The 23674-nt window shown below is 37.8% G+C and overlaps 1 protein-coding gene across 7 annotated transcripts in view; it reads left to right on the top strand.

Moving 5' to 3' along the window:
- Positions 1–23221, top strand: part of LOC127440890 (gastrula zinc finger protein XlCGF7.1-like) — a 32056-nt gene extending 8835 nt beyond the window's left edge. For 3 of the 7 annotated variants that reach the window (XM_051697976.1, XM_051697977.1, XM_051697972.1), the window contains 2 exons: positions 1511–7590; positions 21497–23221. In XM_051697976.1, the coding sequence (XP_051553936.1) occupies positions 1511–2259 (749 nt within the window). In that variant the 3' untranslated portion in view covers positions 2260–7590; positions 21497–23221. The remainder of the gene's footprint in view (positions 1–1510; positions 7591–21496) is intronic. The other 4 variants (XM_051697979.1, XM_051697978.1, XM_051697975.1 and 1 more) reach the window with 3 other exon arrangements.
- Positions 23222–23674: the final 453 nt, after the last annotated feature.

The raw sequence follows: 23674 nt of genomic DNA, 5'->3' as shown, positions 1-23674 counted from the left end.
GTTCGTCTCTGGTAAAACTGACTGAAAAAAGATTACTAAACACAGGACAAACAAACAAAAATAACAAAACAATAGAAGTGCTCCACACCGAGGCGGCCATCCGCGGCGCCATCATGATGTATTTAACACCATGATGGCGCCATATTTATTTCCACATATGAAAGTGTTCACATGGTCATCTAATTAACAGATGTGTCACATGTGAGTGAAAAAATCAGATTTGGGCCACTTTTAGCGGCGGTGAGAATGTAGCCAGAATTACTACCGTAATGACTCTAGAAAATGGGCAATATAATATTCATACATGTGTAATTCTTACACATTTTTAAAAACAAACCGGTATATTCACCTGAATTACATCATGTCTGAAATTTGTGATTTGTGAATGCTTAGAATTGCCAACAACTCACCCTCCAGAGTCACCCCAAATTACATCTGGAACATGCCAATGCGAATTCGTCACAAGAGGACGTAAACTTGGCGCTCTTGTGAATGTGTATACCAGATGCTATGGTTTATAGTTAAAAAGTACTTAAATATTGATCTTTTTCCACACCAAAAGCGATTGCATGCCTTCAATAATTTAACAGCTGGAGTCGTATAGACGTTTATGCTGACTGTCTGTGATTTTTGGAGCTTCAAAAGTCGGATCACCATCCACTTGAATTTTAAGGACCTACAGAGCTGAGATATTTTTCTGTTTCTCTTCAAATGTGTTCTGCTGAAGAAAGAAATACACACCTGGGATGGCATGAGGGTGAGTAAATGATGAGAGAATTTTCATTTTTGGGTGAACCATTCCTTTAAACATGATATATATGCTGCCTCAAGAAGCATTAGTATAATGTAACTATCAGTGGCGTCTCTACATTTGGGGTAAGTGGGGCTGAGCCCCACCAGATGTGGCGCTGTTGTGCAAAATGCATGGCATAATCATACATTTATTTTAAGAAATAATATAATTTCTGCATCTTAAATTTTTTTTGTGTTCATTATACAAGACAACAGTAGATATTATTTTGATAAATTCTATAATTATAAGTTTCTTTGGCGTTAAAGCCATTTAATTTAATTCTCATTTGCTATGTGTGGGGCCAGCCCGTCATCCTCATTATTAATCAAGGGAGATCTGGAGAACATCATGCGCATGTGCAACGAGCGCTCGATGGCCAGAGGGGCATGTTTGCCTTTGTCCCTGAGCCAATCAAAAGCTTTGATCATATGTGTGACAAGCTGTTGACTTGAGCATCAGAAGTTACAGTTCTTGAGTGCAGACTTGCATAGTGCTAAACCAGTACATTTATATGGCCCTGTGGTGTAACATATTGAAGTTTTAAAAGCACAAATGTTTCATGTAGTCTCAATTATGAGGTCATAAAGTGTATGTATATTTTTTTATAAAATAATTTGAAACCTTTTTATTAAACTTTTTTTTTTTTATTTATGTCACACTGCACAACACCGCTAAAACTGCTTGAAATTTCATGTCAAATACTCATGTTCATTTTAGATCTGATGGAGCTGAAAGAGGAAGGTCAAGAACTGAATGAAGTTCAAGAGGAACATCAGTATCAAGAAACTGATCATTTCAAATCAGAAGAAAAACATTTTAATTGCTCACAATCTGGAAAGACCTTCTCACTAAAAAGAACTCGAAGAACAAGAGCCAAAAATTCTTTCACCTGCCCTCAGTGTGGAAAGAGTTTCGTGCATAAAAAAAAACTTAAGAATCACATAAGAATTCACACTGGAGAGAAGCCTTTCACATGCCATCAGTGTGGAAAGAGTTTTACAGAAAACGGAAACCTTAAGAGTCACAGAAGAATTCACACTGGAGAGAAGCCTTTCACATGTCATCAGTGTGGAAAGAGTTACAGACACAAAGTTAACCTTAATCGTCACATGACAGTTCACACCGGAAAGAAGCCTTTCACATGCAATCAGTGTGGAATGAGTTTCACTCATAAAACAGGCCTTTATGTTCACATAAAAAATCACTCGGGAGAGAAGCCTTTCACATGTCATCAGTGTGGAAAGAGTTTCACAGAGAAAGGGAACCTTAATAAACACATAAAAAATCACTCAGGAGTGAAGCCTTTCACATGTCCTCAGTGTGGGAAGTGTTTCAATCATAAAGGAAACCTTAAAAGTCACATAAGAACTCACACTGGAGAGAAGCCTTTCACATGTCATCAGTGTGGAAAGTGTTTCAGTCAAAAAGGACACCTTCAGAATCACATAAGAACTCACACTGAGTAAAGCCTTTCACATGTCTACAGTGTAGGAAGTGTTACACTGTTTGAAGAGACTTTATAGTTCATGTCAAAATTAATTATGGAGAGAAAGTAAATCTGAAGAGGATGGCCACAAGCAATCAAACAAAGCTTAACTGCTTAAATTTTTGCGCCAGGAGTGGCATGAAGTCACCCAATAGCAATGTGAAAGACTGGTAGAGATCATGCCAAGACGCATGAAAACTGTGATCGAAAATCAGGGTTATTCCACCAAATATTGATTTCTGAACTCTTTCTAAGTTAAAACATTGGTATTATTAAAATGTAAAAATGAATATGAAAACACTGCATCTTTTTGTTATTTTGACCAGTTGTCATTTTCTGCAAAAAAGATGCTCTAAATTACAATATTTTTATTTGGAATTTGGGAGAAATTTTTTCAGTACTCTATAGAATAAACAAAACATTTAATTTAATTTTACTCAAACCATACCTAAATCCAGAGAAACTGATAATTTTGCAGTGGTCTCATAATTTTTTCTGGAAATGTATATACAGTATATACACCGATCAATCACAACATTAAAACCACTTTCCTAATATTGTGTATTATTGTATTGTGGTCCCCCTCGTGCCGCCAAAACAGTGTCAACCCGCATCTCAGAATAGCATTCGGAGATGTTATTCTCCTCACCACAATTGTACAGTGCGGGTATCTGAGTTACCATAGTCTTTGTCAGTTTGAACCAGTCTGGCCAATCTCTGTTGATCTCTCTCTTCAACAAGGCATTTCTGTCCACAGAACTACCACTCACTGGATGTTTTTTTGTTTTTGGCACCATTTGGAGTAAATGCTAGAGACTGTTGTGTGTGAAAATCCCAGGAGATCAGCAGTTACAGAAATACTAAAACAAGCCCTTCTGGCACCAACAATCATGCCACGGTCCAAATCACTGAGATCAAATTTTTTTCCCCATTCTGATGGTTGATGTGAACATTAACTGAAGCTCCTGACCCATATCTGCATGATTTTATGCACTGCACTGCTGCCACACGATTGGCTGCTCAGATAATCGCATGGATGAGTCCTGATCACATCTAGTGACACTTAAATATGGGACAATGGGCATCCCGATGCATTCATTTTGAGCTAAAATATGTGATGTCCTGTCTAAGACGAGACAGTTGAGACAGGTGGCAGCCTTACTAGCATACATAGTTGTTAAAAACGTGTTGGAAACACTCAGTACATTTACATGCGCAGCTATAACCGAGCTACAACAGGTTTTTGCGGAGTCTAGTTGAAGTCTTCATCTGTCTGTCCAAGTATACATGACAAAATGCATAACTGAAGGAAGGACATCAAATTTGCTGTTTTAAATACACATTGTGCATGGGTTGCTAACTTCTAGCCAAATATGAGACATTTCATTTTGCAAATACTTGACTTGAGTAACGAGACATTCTAAAACACCTAGAACATGAAAAATGCTTTACGTGACCTAATGTACTAAAACAATGACCAGGCAGAACCAAAATTCTCTCAATCTCACTATCTTTTGTCAAAGGAACGACAATAATTTAAAAAGCAGAAAGACAGTTTCTCGTTTAGCATTTTCTTTCCTAAATAATGAAGTGCATTTAGCCATTTCTTTTTAAAGCTTTTCTGTTTTTCACGTGCAAAAACAAGACTAAAAAATAAATTTGATCAGGGCCACTGTCTTATAATGGGTTTTTATTGGAGAGAAAACATTTGTATAAGTGGCCTACTAGTCTAGTTCTCTATGTAAGAGTGTTGTTTAAATAGAGTTTATCACAAGTAAAATGTAACAACATTTTCATTCATCCTTCCTGGTTTATCTCCTGTGACAGAACGACCTTCTCCCCTGGTGTCAGCGATGCCCCGCCCCTTAGATCAGCCGCCTAGGCTCCTAGCGGGAGTGGGTAGGAGAGAGGAGGGGCATGGTGACTATTCCCCGTTTGGTAGCACATGATGGGGCACACCTGAAGTACGCCTCTCATAGGGAAACTGGTCTCTACCCACTGGCGTCTTTATAGGTTCAGGAACTTAGCGGGGAGGGTCTGGCACAAATTAGATGCATCGCCAGACCCGCATCCCGGATCCTCAGCACAAATTAGATGCGAATCCGGGGGATTGGAGCATGCATCGTGGCTGATAGGCCAGGAAGCTGGGCTGCAATTGCCCTCAAGCGCCAAGGCCCAGGGAAGCCTTGCTGCTCGAGTGAAGTCACAGCCTTGGACCCACAGGGGAGTGTGTACTGCTGGACCCTGCCCACTATAACCTGGACCTTACCCTTCCTGCACATAGCCCTATTCACCGTGAGGATGCCAGAATCTACATCATTTTCTACACTTTTCCATATGGAAAATTTAAATAAATGCTTCTCCGAGGCCTGGAACCACACCCACTGTGTCTGTCTCTTGCTTACCCCCCACAGTGGTGAAGAGTGTTGGTGGAGACAGCGCAGTTGGGAAACAACGGTGATGTCACGAGCCCTCTCATATGCTATTCTACTGGAAGAACCACAGGGGTACGGAGAATTCACAGTGATGGTCTTCCAACCGCCTAAAGGGTATGTGTTGCATTCATGTGCTATTTGCCCTGCTGTTGGTTGAGGCTTTCATCTTTAACTCATGTTTCTCTGTCCCTGCCCTGGTGCAAGTGAGAGGGAGAGCTGGCCCGGAGAAATATCTTTAACACACCCACTCCGACCATATGAAGCGAAGCCTAGAGAAGGATAAGCAGTTCCATTGGAGTAGTTGCGGTGTAGGCATGGCTCTGGATCCCAGCGATGGAGAGGAGTGATGGGAGATGCGACTGGGCCGACCAGGGAGGGAGGAGATTTGAATGTGACTGAAAGACCTCCTCCCCTGATGTCATTGATGCCCCGCCCCTTGGATCAGCTTCTGAAGGGAGTGGGCAGGACAGACAAGGGGACTATTCCCCATTTGGCAGCGTGTGATGGGGTGCACCTAAAGTTAATGGATCCTCATCACCGCGGCCTTAGACTGAACGTGCCTCTCCTAGGGAAACCAGTCTCTAACCACTTCCGTTCTTGTAGGTCCAGAAACAGAGCGGGGAAGGTCTGGCATGAGTTAGATGCATCACCGGACCCCCAGCGCAAATTAGATGTAACACCGCATCTTGCAAGTTACTTTCCCGCCGAGCAGATGGGAAAGGACCCTAGTACCCTCTTGAAGTACTCTAGAAAATAAGTATCACAGACTATCACAATTTCTTTCCAAATTAGTTTTACCCTGCTGATCAAGAATACTATTTTCAACAATGTGCTGACTGGTTAAACTATCTTTTATTCTCTGTGCACATCATGTTTAGAACAACACAGTAGGTTTATTGTATATTTCTCACAGGCTTATTTTAATATCCTAGCTATTTATTTTACATTGTAACTGTTATTGGGTAAGAGTTCTTAACCAATCAGCTGTCATATTAGATCATTGGCACGTTGTGAAATAGGTGCAACTTTTCAGAGCATTTTTTCTTGTAGATTTGGCTTACCGGTTAATTATTTTCAACAACGTCCTGACTAGTAACTTTTACTTGGTGAATTCCATTTAGAACAGGCTATTGGGGTTGCTCTATAGGTCCTGCACTTTTCATTCAATTGTTTTCAATAAATATGCCTGTATTCGCTAATGTTGTTTCAGTGAATGTGTGTCATGCTCTATATTTAATGTACAATGATCATAATGCAAGGCAAGCATGTCGCAGATACTGTTGAAGTCAGAAGTTTATATACACTTAGGCTGAAGTCATTAAAACTCATTTTTTTAACCACTCCACAGATTTCATATTAGAAAACTATAGTTTTGGCAAGTTGTTTAGGACATCTACTTTGCGCATGACAAGTAATTTTTCCAACAATTGTTTACAGACAGATTGTTTCACTTTTAATTGACTATATCACAATTCCAGTGGGTCAGACGTTTACATACACTAAGTTAACTGTGCCTTTAAGCAGCTTGGAAAATTCCAGAGAATGATGTCAAGCCTTTAGGCAATTAGCCAATTAGCTTCTAATAGGAGGAGTACTTGTGGATGTTTAAGGCCTACCTTCAAACTCAGTGCCTCTTTGCTTGACATCATGGGAAAAGCAAAAAAATCAGCCAAAACCTCAGAAAAATAAATTGTGGACCTCCACAAGTCTGATTCATCCTTGAGAGCAATTTCCAAACGCCTGAAGGTGTAACAATAGTATGCAAGTATAAACACCATGACCTCAATCTGATAGAAAATTTGTAGGCAGAACTGAAAAAGCACGTGCAAGCAAGGAGGCCTACAAACCTGACTCGGTTACACCAGTTCTGTCTGGAGGAATGGGCTAAAATTCCAGCAACTTATTGTGAGAAGCTTGTGGAAGGCTACCCAAAATGTTTGACCCGTGTTAAACAATTTAAAGGCAATGCTACCAAATATTAACAAAGTGTATGTAAACTTCTGACCCACTGGGAATGTGATGAAAGAAATAAAAGCTGAAATAAATCATTCTCTGTACTATTATGCTGACATTTCACATTCTTAAAATAGTGATCCTAACTGACCTAAGACATGGAATGTTTTCTACAGTTAAATGTCAGGAATTGTGAAAACCTGAGTTTAAATGTATTTGGCTAAGGTATATGTAAACTTCTGACTTCAACTGGTGTGTGTGTGCGCGCGAGATATTACTAATCTTAAAAACAAGTGGAACTTCTATGTCATGAACACACAAAATGTAAAGAATTGTTATGGATCTCTGCATTTGGTTCCTTTAGTTCGATATTATTATTTATTTATTTTCTATGTATTTTGTGATATTACACCGCGTGTTTAACGGGACTTTTATTTTGCTTCTATCAACCGCTGTTTTGTTGTGACGTCATACAAACTGCGCCGCGTATCCTACTGGTCTAAAAAGGTTTGTGTTTTTGAGTGTATCAGGAGTATAAAACTACATTAAAAGTTACATGTTTTTTTATGTGCTCTAATAGCATGGCAGTATGACTGAGATTACTTTGATTTAGTAATCTGAATTGAATGTAGATTTGTTCTTAAAGTAATATTGTAACGCTTCATGTGAAGTGCTTATAGTCTCGTCCACACGAGAAACACAGTGATTTACTTTATTTATTTATTTACTTTGTCTTTCATTCTTTTGATTATTCATAACATCATAAACAACATGAAAAAGATTTCCAGATGAGGAGGAAAATCTCCAGGTGAAACGACTGAGATCTGTGAGACAAACTGCTGTAAAGATGGAGTTTATTAAAGAAGAGAGTGAAGACATCAGTATTACACAACCATACACAATAAAAAATGACGAACAAAGAGGTTGGTGTCGATTCTTGATTATTCATTAATGTCACTTGGTTAACACAATGTCAGTTTATCAGATTTTGGGGTGCAGAAAATCATGAAATCGGTCAAACTACACAACTAGTTAAATCAAAATAATCTCTAAAGACTGCAACAGATATAATTTTCTTTTGCTAAATATCTCACACTCAACTAGAGAATGCAGTTATTTAGTGAGAGGACGGTTAGCTGTTGCTTGTGAATGATGTGGTCAAGTCACAAACCTGTCCCTGTACAACGACACACACTTTGTTTTTTATAATTAATTTCCTAAGCAAACACACATGGTTCAATTCATCAGCCCGTTAGTAGTGTGTTCCAAGACCTGAATTGGTTGTGTCTGGTGATGGCAGAAACGAAGCTTTCCGAAACTTCAAGTCAATTGAACCTTTTGCTTCTGTTTCGAAACGCTGCACGCTGAGGACATCTGCTGGTCACAGGCGTGTAAATACAATGAGAAGACTCGAGTGATAAGCGGCAACAATGACACAATGCTTTGAAATTCATTTACTGCCCTGGATTTGTCAAATAACTTTAATGGTTCTCTACAATATCCTGGAATAAACAGATTTGAATCTTTGCAGAATATGTAGACCTTTATATATATAAGATGGCCTTTTTATGATTACTGTTTATAAATTATTTTAAATACCAAACAAATATATATATATATATATATATATATATATATATATATATATATATATATATATATATATATATATATCATTCTAAAACAACACTTTGTTTTTCATAAACCAATTTTAAAAATATTTACGCTTTGGCAGATTGTGCACTAAACATTTGAAAATGAAATGTTATGATAGTAAGTTAAAGGGCTACTTCACCCAAAAAAAAAATTCTCATAATTTACTCACCATCATGCCATCCCACATGTGTATGACTTTATTTATTCTGCAGAACATAAATGAAGATTTTTAGAAGAATATTTCAGCTCTGTAGGTCCATACAATGCAAGTGAATGGGTGCCAAAATTTTGATGCTTCAAAAAGCACAAGGGCATCATAAAAGTAATCCATAAGACACCAGTGGTTAAATCCATGTGTTCAGACATGATTTGATAGGTGTGGGTGAGAAACATAAATATTTAAGTCATTATTTTTATCATTAATTCTTCTCCCTGCCCAGTAGGGGGTGATATGCACAAAGAATGTGAATCTTCAAAAACAGAAGAAGGAGAAAGTGAAGGAAAAAGGACTTAAATATTGATCTGTTTCTCACCAACTTCTATCATATCACTTCTGGAAATATGGATTTAAACACCAGAGTCATCTGGAGTACTTTTATGTTGCTCTTACGTGAATTTTGGGGCTTCAAAATTTTGTCACCCATTCACTTGCATTGTATGGACCTATAGAGCTGAAATATTCTTCCAAAACAATTAATTTGTGTTCTGCAGAAGAAAGTAAGTCATACACATCTGGGATGGCATGAGAGTGACTAAATAATAAGATAATTTTTATTTTTGGGTGAACTATCCTTTTAAACTCAGTCAGTGTTGGACTCTGAAATATTGAATGCTTTAAATTATTTGTTGTGAGTGTTAACCAACGGTGTTACAAGACCCTTTTTAGGAGGGCTTCAGCCCCCCTAAAATTAATCGCAGCCTCCCTAAAAATCTGTGACTTTGCAATCAGCACATAAGTGTTTTAAACTGCTGCAACTGTTTGAATATCGCGAGGCACTTTGGCTTTGGTGGCTTTTCTTGCCTGTAAGACTGACTAAAGTGTGAACCAAGAGCGTTGGAGTGTGGGCTGTGAAGGAGCATATCATTGGTTTGAGCCACTAAATGAATACGCCCCATTTACTCATTCGATTTGAGGACCAGCGCCTTAGATTAAATTAGACTTGTTTTGGTCTCTGTGCTTTATCAATGGTTTAATGACTCAAAACACATGAAAGACGTTGATTTGTTGGCACCTGCTGGCGTAAAAGTGTGATTTATAAAAATGGTTATCCAAACGAATCGGTGAACAAATCTGAACTAATTATATACAGTTGTGCTCAAAAGTTTGCATACCCTTGGAGAATTGGTAATATATGTACCATTTTTAGAAAGAAAACACGAGTGAGCAGGCAAAACACATTTCTTTTATTTCTTATGGGATTCATATTCAACTGTAGGTTATAACAGAATGGCACAATCATAAAACAAAACATGGCAACAAAGAAAAAAAGTAAATGACCCTTTTCAAAAGTCTGCATACCCTTAGTCCTTAAAACTGTGTATTGCCCGCTTTAGCATCAATGACAGCATGCAGTCTTTTGTAATAGTTGTCTATGAGGCCCCAAATTCTTGCAGGTGGTATAGCTGCTCATTCGTCTTGGCAAAATGCCTCCAGGTCATGCAAAGTCTTTGGTCATCTTGCATGAACTGCATGTTTGAGATCTCCCCAGAGTGGCTTGATGATATTAAGGTCAGGAGACTGTGATGGCCACTCCAGAACCTTCACCTTTTTCTGCTGTAATCACTGGAGGGTCAACTTGGCCTTGTGCTTAAGGTCATTGTCGTGCTGGAAAGTCCAAGAGTGTCCCATGCATAGCCTTCGTGCAGAAGAATGCAAATTGTCTGCCAGTATTTTCTGATAACATGCTGCATTCATCATGCCATCAATTTTCACAAGATTCCCCGTGCCTTTAGAGCTCACACACCCCCAAAACATCAGTGAGCCACCACCATGCTTCACAGTGGGGATGGTATTCTTTTCACTATAGGCCTCGTTGACCCCTCTCCAAACATAGCGCTTATGGTTGTGACCATAAAGCTCTATTTTGGTCTCGTCACTCCAAATTACAGTGTGCCAGAATCTGTGACGCATGTCAAGGTGTTGTCGGGCATATTGTAACTGAGTTTTTTTGTGGCATTGGCGCATTAAAGGCTTCTTTCTGGCAACTCGACCATGCAGCTAATTTTTTTTTCAAGTATCGTCATATTGTGCTCCTTGAAACAACCACACCGTCTTTTTCCAGAGCAGCCTGTATTTCTCCTGAGGTTACCTGTGTGTTTTTCTTTGTATCCCGAACAATTCTTCTGGCAGTTGTGGCTGAAATCTTTCTTGGTCTACCTGACCTTGGCTTGGTATCAAGAGATCCCCGAATTTTCCACTTCTTAATAAGTGATTGAACAGTACTGACTGGCATTTTCAAGGCTTTGGATATCTTTTTATATCTTTTTCCATCTTTATAAAGTTCCATTACCTTGTTACACAGGTCTTTTGACAGTTCTTTTCTGCTCCCCATGGCTCAGTATCTAGCCTGCTCAGTGCATCCACGTGAGAGCTAACAAACTCATTGACTATTTATACACAGACACTAATTGCAATGTAAAAAGCCACAGGTGTGGGAAATTAACCTTTAATTGACATTTAAACCTGTGTGTCACCTTGTGTGTTTGTAACAAGGCCAAACATTCAAGGGTATGTAAAATTTTGATCAGGGCCATTTGGGTGATTTCTGTTATCATTATGATTTAAAAAGGAGCTAAACAACTATGTGATAATAAATGGCTTCAAATGATCACTATCCTTAAATAAAGGACAGTTTTTTTGCATGATCAGTCATATTTTCAAAATCAATGCCAAAATTTCACAATTTCTGCCAGGGTATGCAAACTTTTGAGCACAACTGTATATATATATATATACACTGGCGGCCAAAAGTTTGGAAAAATTTATAGATTTTGCTGTTTTGGAAGAAAATTGGTACTTTAATTCACCAAAGTGGCATTTAGCTGATCACAAAGTATAGTCAGGACATTACCGATGTAAAAAACAGCACCATCACTATTTGAAAAAAGCCATTTTTAATCAAATCTAGACAGGTCCCATTTCCATCAGCCATCACTCCAACACCTATCCTTGAGTAATCATGACAAATTCCTAATTTGGTACTAGAAAATTACTTGCCATTATATCAAACACAGTTGAAAGCTATTTGGCTCATTAAATTAAGTTTAACATTGTCTTTGTGTTTGTTTTTGAGTTTCCACAGTATGCAATAGACTGGCAGGTCTTAAGGTCAATATTAGGTAAAAAATGGCAAAAAAGAAACAGCTTTCTATAGAAACTCGTCAGTCAATCATTGTTTTGAGGAATGAAGGTGTGGTGATGGGGGCGTGGTCGTTTGTTTGTCTGAGGGAGAGAAAGAGCGGTAAATCTCGTCACCTGGGTTGTCATTATCTCTAACACCTGTTTCTTGTTGTAGTGATGGCGGAGGGAGACATAGAAAGGCGCACGAGGCGTCAGTAGCCTAGTTTCCATCCACTTTTCATGCTATTTTGTTATCGACAAAGTGAAAATGCGTAATTTTATTTTTTTCGAAATTTGCCATCTTCTGCCTGTTTCCATTTAAATGGACCTTTATCGATAAAAATGGTGTGCGTGATAACGTCATGCCTAAAAAAACACTTTGTCGCATAAGTTTTGGTTTATCGCAAAAGAAATCTGCCCTTAAGCCGTTAATGTGTGTTTATCACTAATTGTGTACCTTTCGCCTCCCTTGGTAAAATGGGGCAATTCATTGAAATTAGCCAGCTTACTGTCATTTTAATTTCACAAATAAATGCAATCAGAAGACAAGGAATTGCAGTCAAAAGGGAACAGTTGCCCTTCTGATTGGACTGTAATATTGGACCTGATGTTGTGTCTATCGCAGGTTGCCACCGGTTCGACCCGAAAGTGAATCGCCATGGTCCTGTTCAAGCTGGCAACCTGCATCAAGTAGTGGGGGAACCTTTTGGTCTTAGTATAAGGACCATCCATCCATGTGTATATGCTGTGTGCACAACTATTAAAGAAAAATTGATGCGGTGTAATATTAGGGTTTACATTTTGATACATTCCTGATATTCAATAGGCTATTTTGAACAATCATCTAAAACATCGCCATCACAGCTGCATTATGTCCCGCATATTTCTCCAACAACTTTAAACGACCAACTGAACTTGATTGTCATCTAAAATTAATTTTAGTGCCATAATGCAATTTACATTTTCTGAAGATGCTCAGCAAATGCGATCCGAGGTAAAGAGGGTTAGATTTAAAATATTTAAAAGTTTTAAAAGGTTCAAAAGCTGGTTTTCTGAAAGTGAACTCCGCATTGGACAAATAATTCTGATAGTTTAAAGTCTTGAAAAAAGTGTAGAACATTCTGAGAATGTCATTCAGCTGACTTTTTGCATCTACAGAACAGGGTAAGGCTAATTTAAATTTGTGTAAAGAAAAGGCATATATAGGTCTAAAAAAATATATTTTTTTGTTTAGTAATGAATTATTTTATTTAATGCTTTTATTCATTTGGTAATTTATTAAGCCTAATTTAATACAGGGAATTTTGCTGTCATTCTTTCAAAAGTATAAACAATAATTTAATAGAATTGGGTTATATGTTAGTGTTCCAAAAAAAGCACACTAAAGCTTTTCTCCTAGTATTGTGTATTTATTTTTAATTTAAAATATCTTTGTGCACAGAAATATGTTTTTTGTATTGTGGGCTAATTGCAGACTGCCGTCTATTATTTTGAATGGTGTGGAAAAGCAACTTTAATAAATAAAACGGATGGCAACCTTTATTAAATTAATCACAAACAGTGACCATTAATTTGTTCTCGGTGCACTTGTCGATGTGCATGATACGAGATATTTGTGTTGGCACTCCTGAAAGTGTCATGTTTGCAGTGATCGGATCTATATGCCGTTAAGATCGATCCATAATCACGTACAATAAATTGGCTTTCAAGGATGCAGTCGTCATGATTAACACAGGCTAACCATCGGGGTAAGTTCTGTCATGTGACATTACATTTTTGCAATAATGCCAATTTTCTCGACAAAAAGTGTTTCCAAACCAGTTTTTCGTGACATATTGAAGTATCGACATAGAGTTTATGCGCTAGAGTTAAACGGAAAAATATTATGTCGACACTTGTGAAATTTTAGCGTTAATTTGCGTTTCCATCAGCTTTATTTTGATGCGCTAAATCTTTTTTCGCAAAAAATCCTTGGATGGAAACATAGCTAGTGATAGAGAGAGTGGAACCAGAGAGACTGTTCCTACATCTGCAGCAATACAACGCGTTTGTGTGTGTGTGTTATGTGCTTACTGAGAGCCCTTTTTAAGTTTTTGAGTGATGCTGAAGAGTAATAAAATACATACGTTGATAGTTTGCTGCCTCCTGACTCCTCCATTGCTCAAATTATGAACTTGCTACAGTGGTGCCAAAACCTGGGAGCGATCGGAGGAAACGTCATCATGGAATATTCACTGCTGAGCGACGTCATCAAGTTCCTTGCTGTCATCCAGCAAAGTCAACATCAGGCCCTCATGGAGTCAGGCCCACCTGGAGCAGGAACAGCGTTTCCAACTCCTGCTCCAGGATCAAGCGGAGGACCAGCAGGTATTCTGGAGCCTGATTGACAGAGAGGGGGCTGCAGCTGCGACCCCAGAGCGGCCCAAAAACTTCCTGCAGCCAGCCTCCTCGATTATCAACATCTGAAAAAGGCCATCATGCAACGGGTTGGCCGTAGTCCTGAACAGAACTGCCAGCGATTTAGGTCCCTGAAGTTCGGGAAATACAACCTCCTGTTCGCTTTAACACAACAGCTCCTGTTGGGTGACTGCCGGAAATGGCTGCTGGCCCACAGAACCCATATTCAAAATCTTCATTGATTTTTATATCATTTATTAATTTTTACAAATTAAAGAGTTTTTTTATTCCTTCTACAAATCATCTGATTTATTGAAGTCATTTCAATCTGCACGATAACTGCACCAATGATTTAATGTAGTGGTGCACCGATCAGGAAATTTGAGGCAGATACTGATCACTAATATTAATTTTTGAAGTGCTACTGCCACATTGTTACAAGTGATATGCTGTAGTTACATATAACATATTACATCGTTCATCGTTCATTGACCACAGAGAGTGAGTTGGGACTGGAGGAGTGAATTAAAAAGGGGGCTGTCCCACTGGCTGTCCTGAAAGCCAAAGCCTTGAATTTAATGTAGGCAGCTACAGGTAACCAGCGGAGTGATATCAAGAATGGAGTGATGTGAGCCCTCTTTGGTTGATTGAAAGCCAGACTCACTGCTGCATTCTGGACCAACAGGACAGGTCAGATTTTCTTGATGTTGTAAAGTGAGAACATGCAAGAGCGGGCAGTTGATGAGATGTGGTCTGTGAAGTTAAGCTGGTCATCCACCATCAGCACTCCTAGGTTCCAGGCTAATCTGGTTGGCTTTAGTGTCAACAGACGGTTTGGCTTGGATCACGAGGAGTTCTGTCTTGGTTAGTTGAGTTGAAGGTGGTGTTTCTTCATCCAGGCCGAGATCTCTGAGAGGCAGGCAGAGATACGAGCCGAGGTGGTGGGATCGTCATGCTGTAACAACAAGTAGAGCTGAGTATCATCTGCGTAGCAGTTATAGGAAAAACCATGTGCCTTATTGATCAGTCTGAGTGATGTAGTGTAGATTGAGAAGAAGAGGGGATCCAAGCACTGATCTCAGAGGAACACCAGTGGTCAGCTGGTGCACAAGCAATATTTATAATCTAACAGTTGTGCACTTCTGAATGTGGAGCCGATCACCACATGACTTTGAGCACTCCGGTTACTTCAAGTGCGTTTTCTGTGTCTGGGATGTGCATAAATGCATCGAAGCACATCATTTAACATCTGGGATGCACATAAGCAGTTCTGTATCACTCTGTATGGGAGCATCTCATGTTTCTTTTTTTACTTTTGTAGTTTTTTAAAATAAGAGGTTATAGTTATTTAGCCTATTTAATTGAATATCTGTTAGTTATCCTGTTAAATGGCTGTGCTTAGCATACATGTGTCCTTATGAAACACATCTGATTGGGTAATATGGACATATAATGCAGCCTAATTATACATTGGTTCCCTAACACTGACCAGTCAACTAATAGCGTAGACTGGTTTTAAAGTTTTAAATTGGCAGTTCTGCACATCTCCACCTGCAAATTCTTTATTACAGGGTGAAACAAATGTCATTTCACTTAAATGTTCTTTAATAGACATTTCTTTCTAAGAAAAAGGAGTTAAAAGAGCTAAAAATCAAAACGTTGAATCGCAATACTTAAAAAAAAAAAAAAAAAAAAAAAAAAAACAATTGCAGCACATATCGAATCGGTATGAAGCCAGAATGTTCTCTAAATTAATATATATATTTACAAAATACAGTTCAGAAATGCACAGCACAATTCACATTCACAAAATCCAATTCATAAATCTAACATACAATTCATAAATACATAAGTGAGAGCACAAATATTTCCCCAATTGTCCACATAAATACTTCTCACTTAAATAAATTCAAAACGTTTTTACAAATATGTATCTATCAGGTTCTTTAATTTGCATTGAAGCATTTGTGAATGTTGTTACATTTATTTATAGACTGTTGAATCTGCATTTGCAAATAATCACGTGTGGCTATTTTGAGACTTTCCTGGCAGCTTTCAATTCTCAGGGTGCTACTCATCTGAAATTCTGCTTTCTCATTTCCTTTCCTTGCTCCAACCTCTTAGGAAAGGAGGAAAGTTTTTAAGGAAAGGAAATGAGGACAGAGAAATTGAAGCAAGGCATATTTGTAAAATGAAATATCCTACTCACTCAAGTGTGACTTCAGAGCACGTTTTTGTGCAGCTGCAGTACCTCTCGGTGTTATGTTATTGAAACTTTAATTATTAACATATTCATAATAAATCCAAATAATTCAAGATGCACTGTTAAAGAATGTGAAAATTTTGGTTTATTTAAACTGCAAAGGTGAAAAATGTATTAAAACTGTCGTGTCAGATGTGAAGGGGAGGAAAATATATGCGTGCATCAGGTGCTTTGACCAAAAAGTCTTCCAAATAAGAAGCTCCTGTGCTTCCTCGCTCAAGCGTCCTCAGTAAGCTTCCTCTGTCTTCGAGCCTCGCCTCCTCATGGTGCATTTAGAGAATTGATACGTCCTTAATGATGGACTTTGATCAGTTTCTGGGTCACAGGATTGAGGATGGAGGAATGAGGAAATGAGTATTCACAATTTAAGAAATGAGAAGCAACCACAAATTCCTCTTTAGCCAATCAGATTGACCTTTTAATCCATCAATCATAACACACCTTGCTGAACTCTGGTGGATATCGATTCCACGTTACCATAGTTACTCAATCATTCCTATGTGGAATATCTGCTAGATTTGGCTATTTTAACAATGAAAAACATGAAGAAAAGCTGTTGTGTAGTTTTTTGCACTTTTAGACAAAGCCAAAAAACCCGGAACTGATTTTTTATCGCTTTTCAACCAACAAATCTAGAAGCCTAAAGAAGACTGCTGTGGCTGAAGTCACCATACGCTGCTGGATACATGGTTTAGTACAGGGGTGCTCATTACATCGATCGCAAGACAACCACTGGTCAATCTCGTTAACAGGTCAAACGGTAAAGGGAGTAGAGAGAGAAACTATTCAAATAACGAAATTCTTAAAGATCACTTTATTTCCTCATTTCGGCTGCCACGTGGGTGGATTTCCAAAATGAAGGATAGCAGGAGAAGACTCATTCATATTTCTAAGGAAAAGTCTACCTGATTGGTTAAGGTTACGATTAGGGGTAGGGCTATATTTTCTCCTAACAATCAGATAGCGCTATCCTGATAAATATTACTGAATCATCCAATCAGGTATCACTTTCCTTGTGAATATAAATGACTCTTTCCCTGCCATCCTACGTTTCGAAAACTCTCCCCCAGTGCTCTGTTTGACAGATGGCTTCTTTTTGTGCGTCTGTGTGTGTTGTAAGAGCTCTCACAGTAATGCAAATATGCGTTTGGTGATGGTCAAATACATTTCATAATGCCAGTCTTGGCGAGGTATTGATAAAAACACAGTCAGTTATGTCTGAAGTAAGCGTAAACACCGGAACAAAAAATATAGACCTGCCACTGTCTATGTCATTAATATTAACAACAAAAACAACAAGAAATCCATTCATTGCTCTTGGCTGGATACATTTAGTTGCTTTAAAATAAAATATTAATGTATTATAATCATACAGAGAAGACCTGTAATGCACGAGAATGTAAGAATGTTTACTTTAATACTTGATACTGCTGTTAGAAATTTGTAATTTTTCAGCAGCATGAAGTTGGCTAAAAGGTCTCACCCAGTAGCGCACTATGCCAAGGTCAAAAGCAATTCCAGAAATTATGAGGGAAAAGGCGATTGAAATACATAAGTCTATGAAGGGTTACAAAGCAAATTCAACGGCTCTGGGACTCCAAAGAACCACAGTGAGAGCCATTAACTCTGAATGGAGAAAACTTGACAAAGTAGTGAACCTTCCAGAAGTGGCCGACCTTCCAAATTCCTCCAAGAGCACAGTGATGACTCATCCAGGAAGTCACAAAAAAGCCAAAGACAACATCCAAGGAACTGCAGGCCTCTCTCGCATCAATAAAGGTCACTGTTCATGACTCCACGATCAGAAAGACACTGGCCAAAAATGCCATCCATGTGTGGCGAGGTGAAAACCACTGCTAACCCAGAAGAAAATTAAGTCTTGTCTAAATTTTGTCAAAACACACCTTGATGATCCTCAAACCTTTTGAGAGAATGTTCTGTGGACAGATGAGTTGAAAGTGGAATTGTTTGGAAGACAGGGGTCCCGTTACATCTGGTGTAAATCAATCACAGAATTCCACAAAAAGAACATCATACCTACGGTCAAGCATGGTGGTGGTAGTGTGATGGTGTGGGGATGTTTTGCTGCTTCAGTGCCAGGGCGACTTGCAATAATTGAGGAAAAATAAATTCTGCTCTCTACCAGAAGATCCTAAAGCAGAACGTCCGGTCATCAGTCTGTGAGTTTAAGCTCAAGCGCAACTGGATTATGCAGTAAGACAGTGATCCAAAGCATAGGAGTAAGTCCACCACTGAATGGCAAAATTAAAGTTTTGGAGTAGCCTAGTCAAAGTCCTGACTTGAACCCGATTGAAATGCTGTGGCAGGACCTTAAACAGGCAGTTCATGTTCGAAAACCTGCAAATGTGGCTGAACTAAAGCAGTCCTTCAAAGAAGAGTGGGCCAAAATTCCACCACAGTGTTGTGAAAGACTGATGTCCAGTTATCAGAAGCGTTTGGTTGCAGTTGTTGCTGCTAAAGGTGGCACAACCAGCTATTAAGTTTAAGGGGGCAGTTAGTTTTTCCATATGGGTGATATAGGTGTTGGGAAACTTTTTTGCTTCAATAAAAAAAAATATATATTTTAAAACTGTATTTTGTGTTTACGCAGGTTGCCTTTGTTTTAAGTTATATCTCATTTGAAGATCTAAAACAATTTAATATGAAATATACACAAAAATAGAAAAAAATCAGGAAGGGGGCCTATACTTTTTCACAGCACTGTAGGAATGAATGAGTAACTGCAGTAATGGGAAATTGATTATCCCCACGCTAAACCACGATCAAATGCACCCGAGGCGATATCCACCAGAGTTCAGCAAGGTGTGTTATGATTGGTGGATTAAAAGCTTAATGTGATTGGCAAAAGAGGATTTCCTCAAAAAAGAAAAAAAAAAAGAAAATGTGAATCGAAACCTGGCAGGGAAGTCTCAAAATAGCCACACACATGTGACGATTTGCAAATGCAGATTCAACAATCCATAAATAAATGTAACAACATTCACAAATGCTTTGATGCAAATTAATTCAAGAACCTGATAGATACGTATTTGTAAAAACATTTTGAATTTATTTTATTTATTTATTTTTTTTAAGTATTTGTGTGGGCAACTGGGGAAATATTTGTGCTGTCACTTGTGTATTTATGAATTGAATTATGCACAGCAAAATCCCCATTGTTAAATGTACACTCCTGATATTTATATGGTTCTCACTCGCTGGTGTTAAAAACTAACACTGAAGCAGTGTTGAATCTACAGCAGATAATTCAATAAAGTAGATACACTCTCTGAATGATGATTGATCATTAGTGATGACACCTGCTGTTAACAAGCAGAGTCTACTGAAGGAAAGAGAAACAACAAGAACAGGAAAACAAGAGTGTGTGCAAAAGATTAAGAATTAATAAAGCTTTAGCCTCATTTAGTGTTGCTGATTTTGTGTTATTATTATTATTTTTTAATTTTTTTTATTTGAAGTTACCATTACAGTGATTAGTGTTATCTTTGGTTAGGAACTTGAAGCTTATTCTATAATATCAAGTTCTCTTCCAACAGTGCAATAATATTTAATCTTAAGTATTATTGTACTGTAACAAGAGAAAATACAATTAGCTGAAAGCAGGTTTTTCTTATTTGGAATTAAATGGTTTCATTTAATGGCCACTCACTATAAGCAAAATTAAAGCTATATTATTCATAGCAATAAATATGAGAGAGTTACAGCAACAGATATTTGTCAGATTGAGCAGGTACTGCCAGTGAAAAATGCAACAGCTGCATATGAAAAACAAAAATGGAACTGTTGCATAATTAAACATACAGACATCAACACTCGGCGTACAAAACTCATCAATGGTGACAATCAACAAACTCATTTTTAGATCCATGCCGCAATGCATGCTGGGTGCCATTGAGTTGTGTACTATGCAAACACCCATAATGCATTGTGGCATGAATATGAAATTGACTTTGTCACCATTGATGAGTTTTGTATGCCGAGTCTCGATTCCTGTGTGTATCATTGACAGCTCAGAAATTATCATTAAGAGACCTGTTTCCCCGTTCACTTTACCATTTTTATTCATATTCTTCCATAGTATTTCTATGATTTAACAATGATACTTTGGACTAGACCTCACTTAAATATACCACATAACATTCAGGTGGTGCTTTACTATCACAGTGTTTTATACATGAACAGTACTACACTGCCTAGTAGTAAATTAAGTTTCAGGTATCTAACCAAAGAGAACAATAATCACCGTAATGGTGACAAAATGACAAAATTAAACAAAATGACATCAGCAACACTAAATAGAGACAAACCTCTATTAATTATCAGTAAATAACTTTTGCAGACATATAAAAACAAACATCCTCACTCAACATATTGAAAGATTGTTGTCTAATAACATTTTATTTGCAGCTGATGTACATTTAATGTTGTGTTGCTGTAAGACAGATACAATTGTTGTGGTGTTTGTTGGTCTGTTCTCTTGTTTTCCTGTTCTTGTTGTTTCTCTTTCCTTCAGTAGACTCTGCTTGTTAACATCAGGTGTCGTCACTAATGATCAATCATCATTCAGAGAGTGTATCTACTTTATTGAATTATCTGCTGTAGATTCAACACTGCTTCAGTGTTAGTTTTTAACACCAGCGAGTGAGAACCATATAAACACCAGGAGTGTACATTTAACACCGGGGATTTTGCTGTGTGGATTTATGAATTGGATTTTGTGAATGTGATCTGTGCTGTGCATTTCTGAATTTTATTTAATAAATATATTCTTTTCGAGATCATTCTGGCTCCATAAATCACCACATAAATATTGCTGTAATATCAAATCGGGAGGTCTGTGGCAATTCCCAGCCCTAAAGTACAGTATGTATCTTAAGTCCTCTAAATGGTCACCAGTTCAATTAAGTTTTTTAACTTTAGTCTTTTTGTCTAAACCAGTTCATTTATATGGTCCTGCGGTGCAAGAATGAAGCTTTAAAGACCAAATATTCCATAAAGTCTCAATTATGAGGTCATACAAAGAGCATTTATACATTTATACATGGACGAATTGGAAATATTTTTCAAAAGTTTTCATAAGGATTCATTGTCACACCCCATGTCATCTACCAGTTTAACCCAATTTCATGTCATCCACTCATGTTAATTTTAGATCTGATGAAAGTGAAAGAGGAAAGTCAAGACCTGATTAAATTGGAGGAGAAACATCAGTATCAGAAACCTGAATCAGAAGAACAACATTCTGGAAACAATTTTTCACAAAAAAGAAGTCGAAGAACAAGAGCCCAAAATTATTTCACCTACCCTCAGTGTGAAAAAATGTTCATGCAAAAAAGAAACCTTAATCGTCACATGAGAATTCACACTGGAGAGAAGCCTTGCACATGCCATCAGTGTGGAAAGAGTTTCACAGTCAAAGGGACCCTTAAAAAACACATAGGAATTCACGCTGGAGAAAGAAATTGTGTATGCTGTCAGTGTGGAAAGAGTTTCACACAGAAAAGACACCTTAAGGATCACATAAAAATTCACACTGGAGAGAAGCCTTTCACGTGTGATCAGTGTGGAAAGAGTTTCACAGTGAAAGGGAACCTTAACAGACACATAAGAATTCACACTGGAGAGAAGCCTTTTACGTGTCATCAATGTGGAAAGAGTTTCACACAAAAAGGAAGCCTTAATATCCACATAAGAATTCACACTGGAGAGAAACCATTCGCCTGCCATCAGTGTGGGAAGAGTTTCACAGAGAAAGGGAACCTCAGTAAACACAGGAATTCACACTGAAGAGAAGCCTTTTACATGCCATCAGTGTGGAAAGAGTTACAAAGTTCCAAGAGACCTGAAAACTAATATGAAAATGCATTCTGGAGAGACATTACACCAGTGTTCTGAGTGTGGCAAGAGGTTTGCGGAGACAAGTAATTTCAAAAATCATCTGTGCATTCACTCAAGAAAGACCGTTTAAAACTGCACTATGGAACATAGAAAAGAAGGTCCGCCTGTCACGTGCGCAGTCACACATTTCACGACAGCAGCAGCAGGACATCAGTCTCTGGATGGATGTTTATCTGTTAACTGTTTGGCAAAGTTGTTTACTTGATATAAAGCTCAGATATGTTTTCTAGTACAGTTGCTGAAGCTTATATTGGTTGTCACGTTTTAATGAATGGAACATTACTCATGTGTTTACCGATCGCAATGTATCTACATTTTCCAGTGAAGTTAATGTAACATGTTTACTAATATTATTAACTTCTGAGTATTTTATAACATTGCAGTAGTTCCGAGGTTCCCTAAGTGTGTGTGCGCTGTTTTCTCATTCCTTTTAACCCAGTCGCAGAGATGCACAAGTTATCACTTTCCATTGTCCTTTTAGCAAAAGTCTGTTTAAAAGCCACTATAGGTTACTACAAGGTAGTTCCCCATGAATGTATACTGTTATCATCTCAGGTTGTTTATAATGTTACGATTTCATTGCACAGTAATATACATACACATTTTTTAGCATGACTCTATTATAAATTCACTGCTAAAGAAATGATTAAGAGGACTTCTTACTGTAATTGTTACATAGCATATTTCTGCATATTATTTTCATGTTTAACAAAATGCATTTCATGGGTCATTCCTGGGATTCAGTAATATTTCAGCTCCCCAGAAGTTTTGGTTCACTAAAAAAAACGTTAAAAGCTTTTTGCAAGATGTTGATATGTCCATTATAAATAATTAAAAGTATTAAAATTGCATTAAAATATGCATTCAAACCTTTTTCATAAATCATGCCTTCTTCCTATCTTATACCAAGCATTTTGTAATGTCCCTGAATTTGTACCTAGATACATGTGACATCATTCCACTTTCTTCAACAGCATGGTGCAGAAATAGGTAAGAAATGTCATAATTTGTTTTCATATTTGGAAGTGTATTATAGTAAAATGGTATGGTCAAACTTAACAACTTAACCCAATCACATTAAATTAAGATAAATATATAAATATCATGCATGCTATGTGGTCTTCTGTCCTACACCACACGAGGAACAGTGGCCATTTTGAGCAGAAAACCACAACTCAGTCAGACACACAACCCTGTCATATTTCTTCACTGTGAAGGGGTTGAGTTATTCACTACATATATGAATACTGTAAGAAAACTATGGATTAGTCAATATATATTATACATTACAAATTATATATATTTACTTGAATGAAACAAGTTAAAAATATGTGGGTGTAGCCAAGTGGTGGGAGAGTTGTGACGGGGTTGAGACATCCTGAGCATACTGATGGTGGTTGAGGAGAGTCCCCTGTTCACTGTGTAAAGCGCT

The sequence above is a fragment of the Myxocyprinus asiaticus genome, chromosome 5, assembly GCF_019703515.2.
Source record: "Myxocyprinus asiaticus isolate MX2 ecotype Aquarium Trade chromosome 5, UBuf_Myxa_2, whole genome shotgun sequence".
NCBI classification, from domain to species: domain Eukaryota; kingdom Metazoa; phylum Chordata; class Actinopteri; order Cypriniformes; family Catostomidae; genus Myxocyprinus; species Myxocyprinus asiaticus.
The sequence above is the reverse complement of the archived record's forward strand: the minus strand, read 5'-3'. Positions and strand labels throughout refer to the sequence as shown.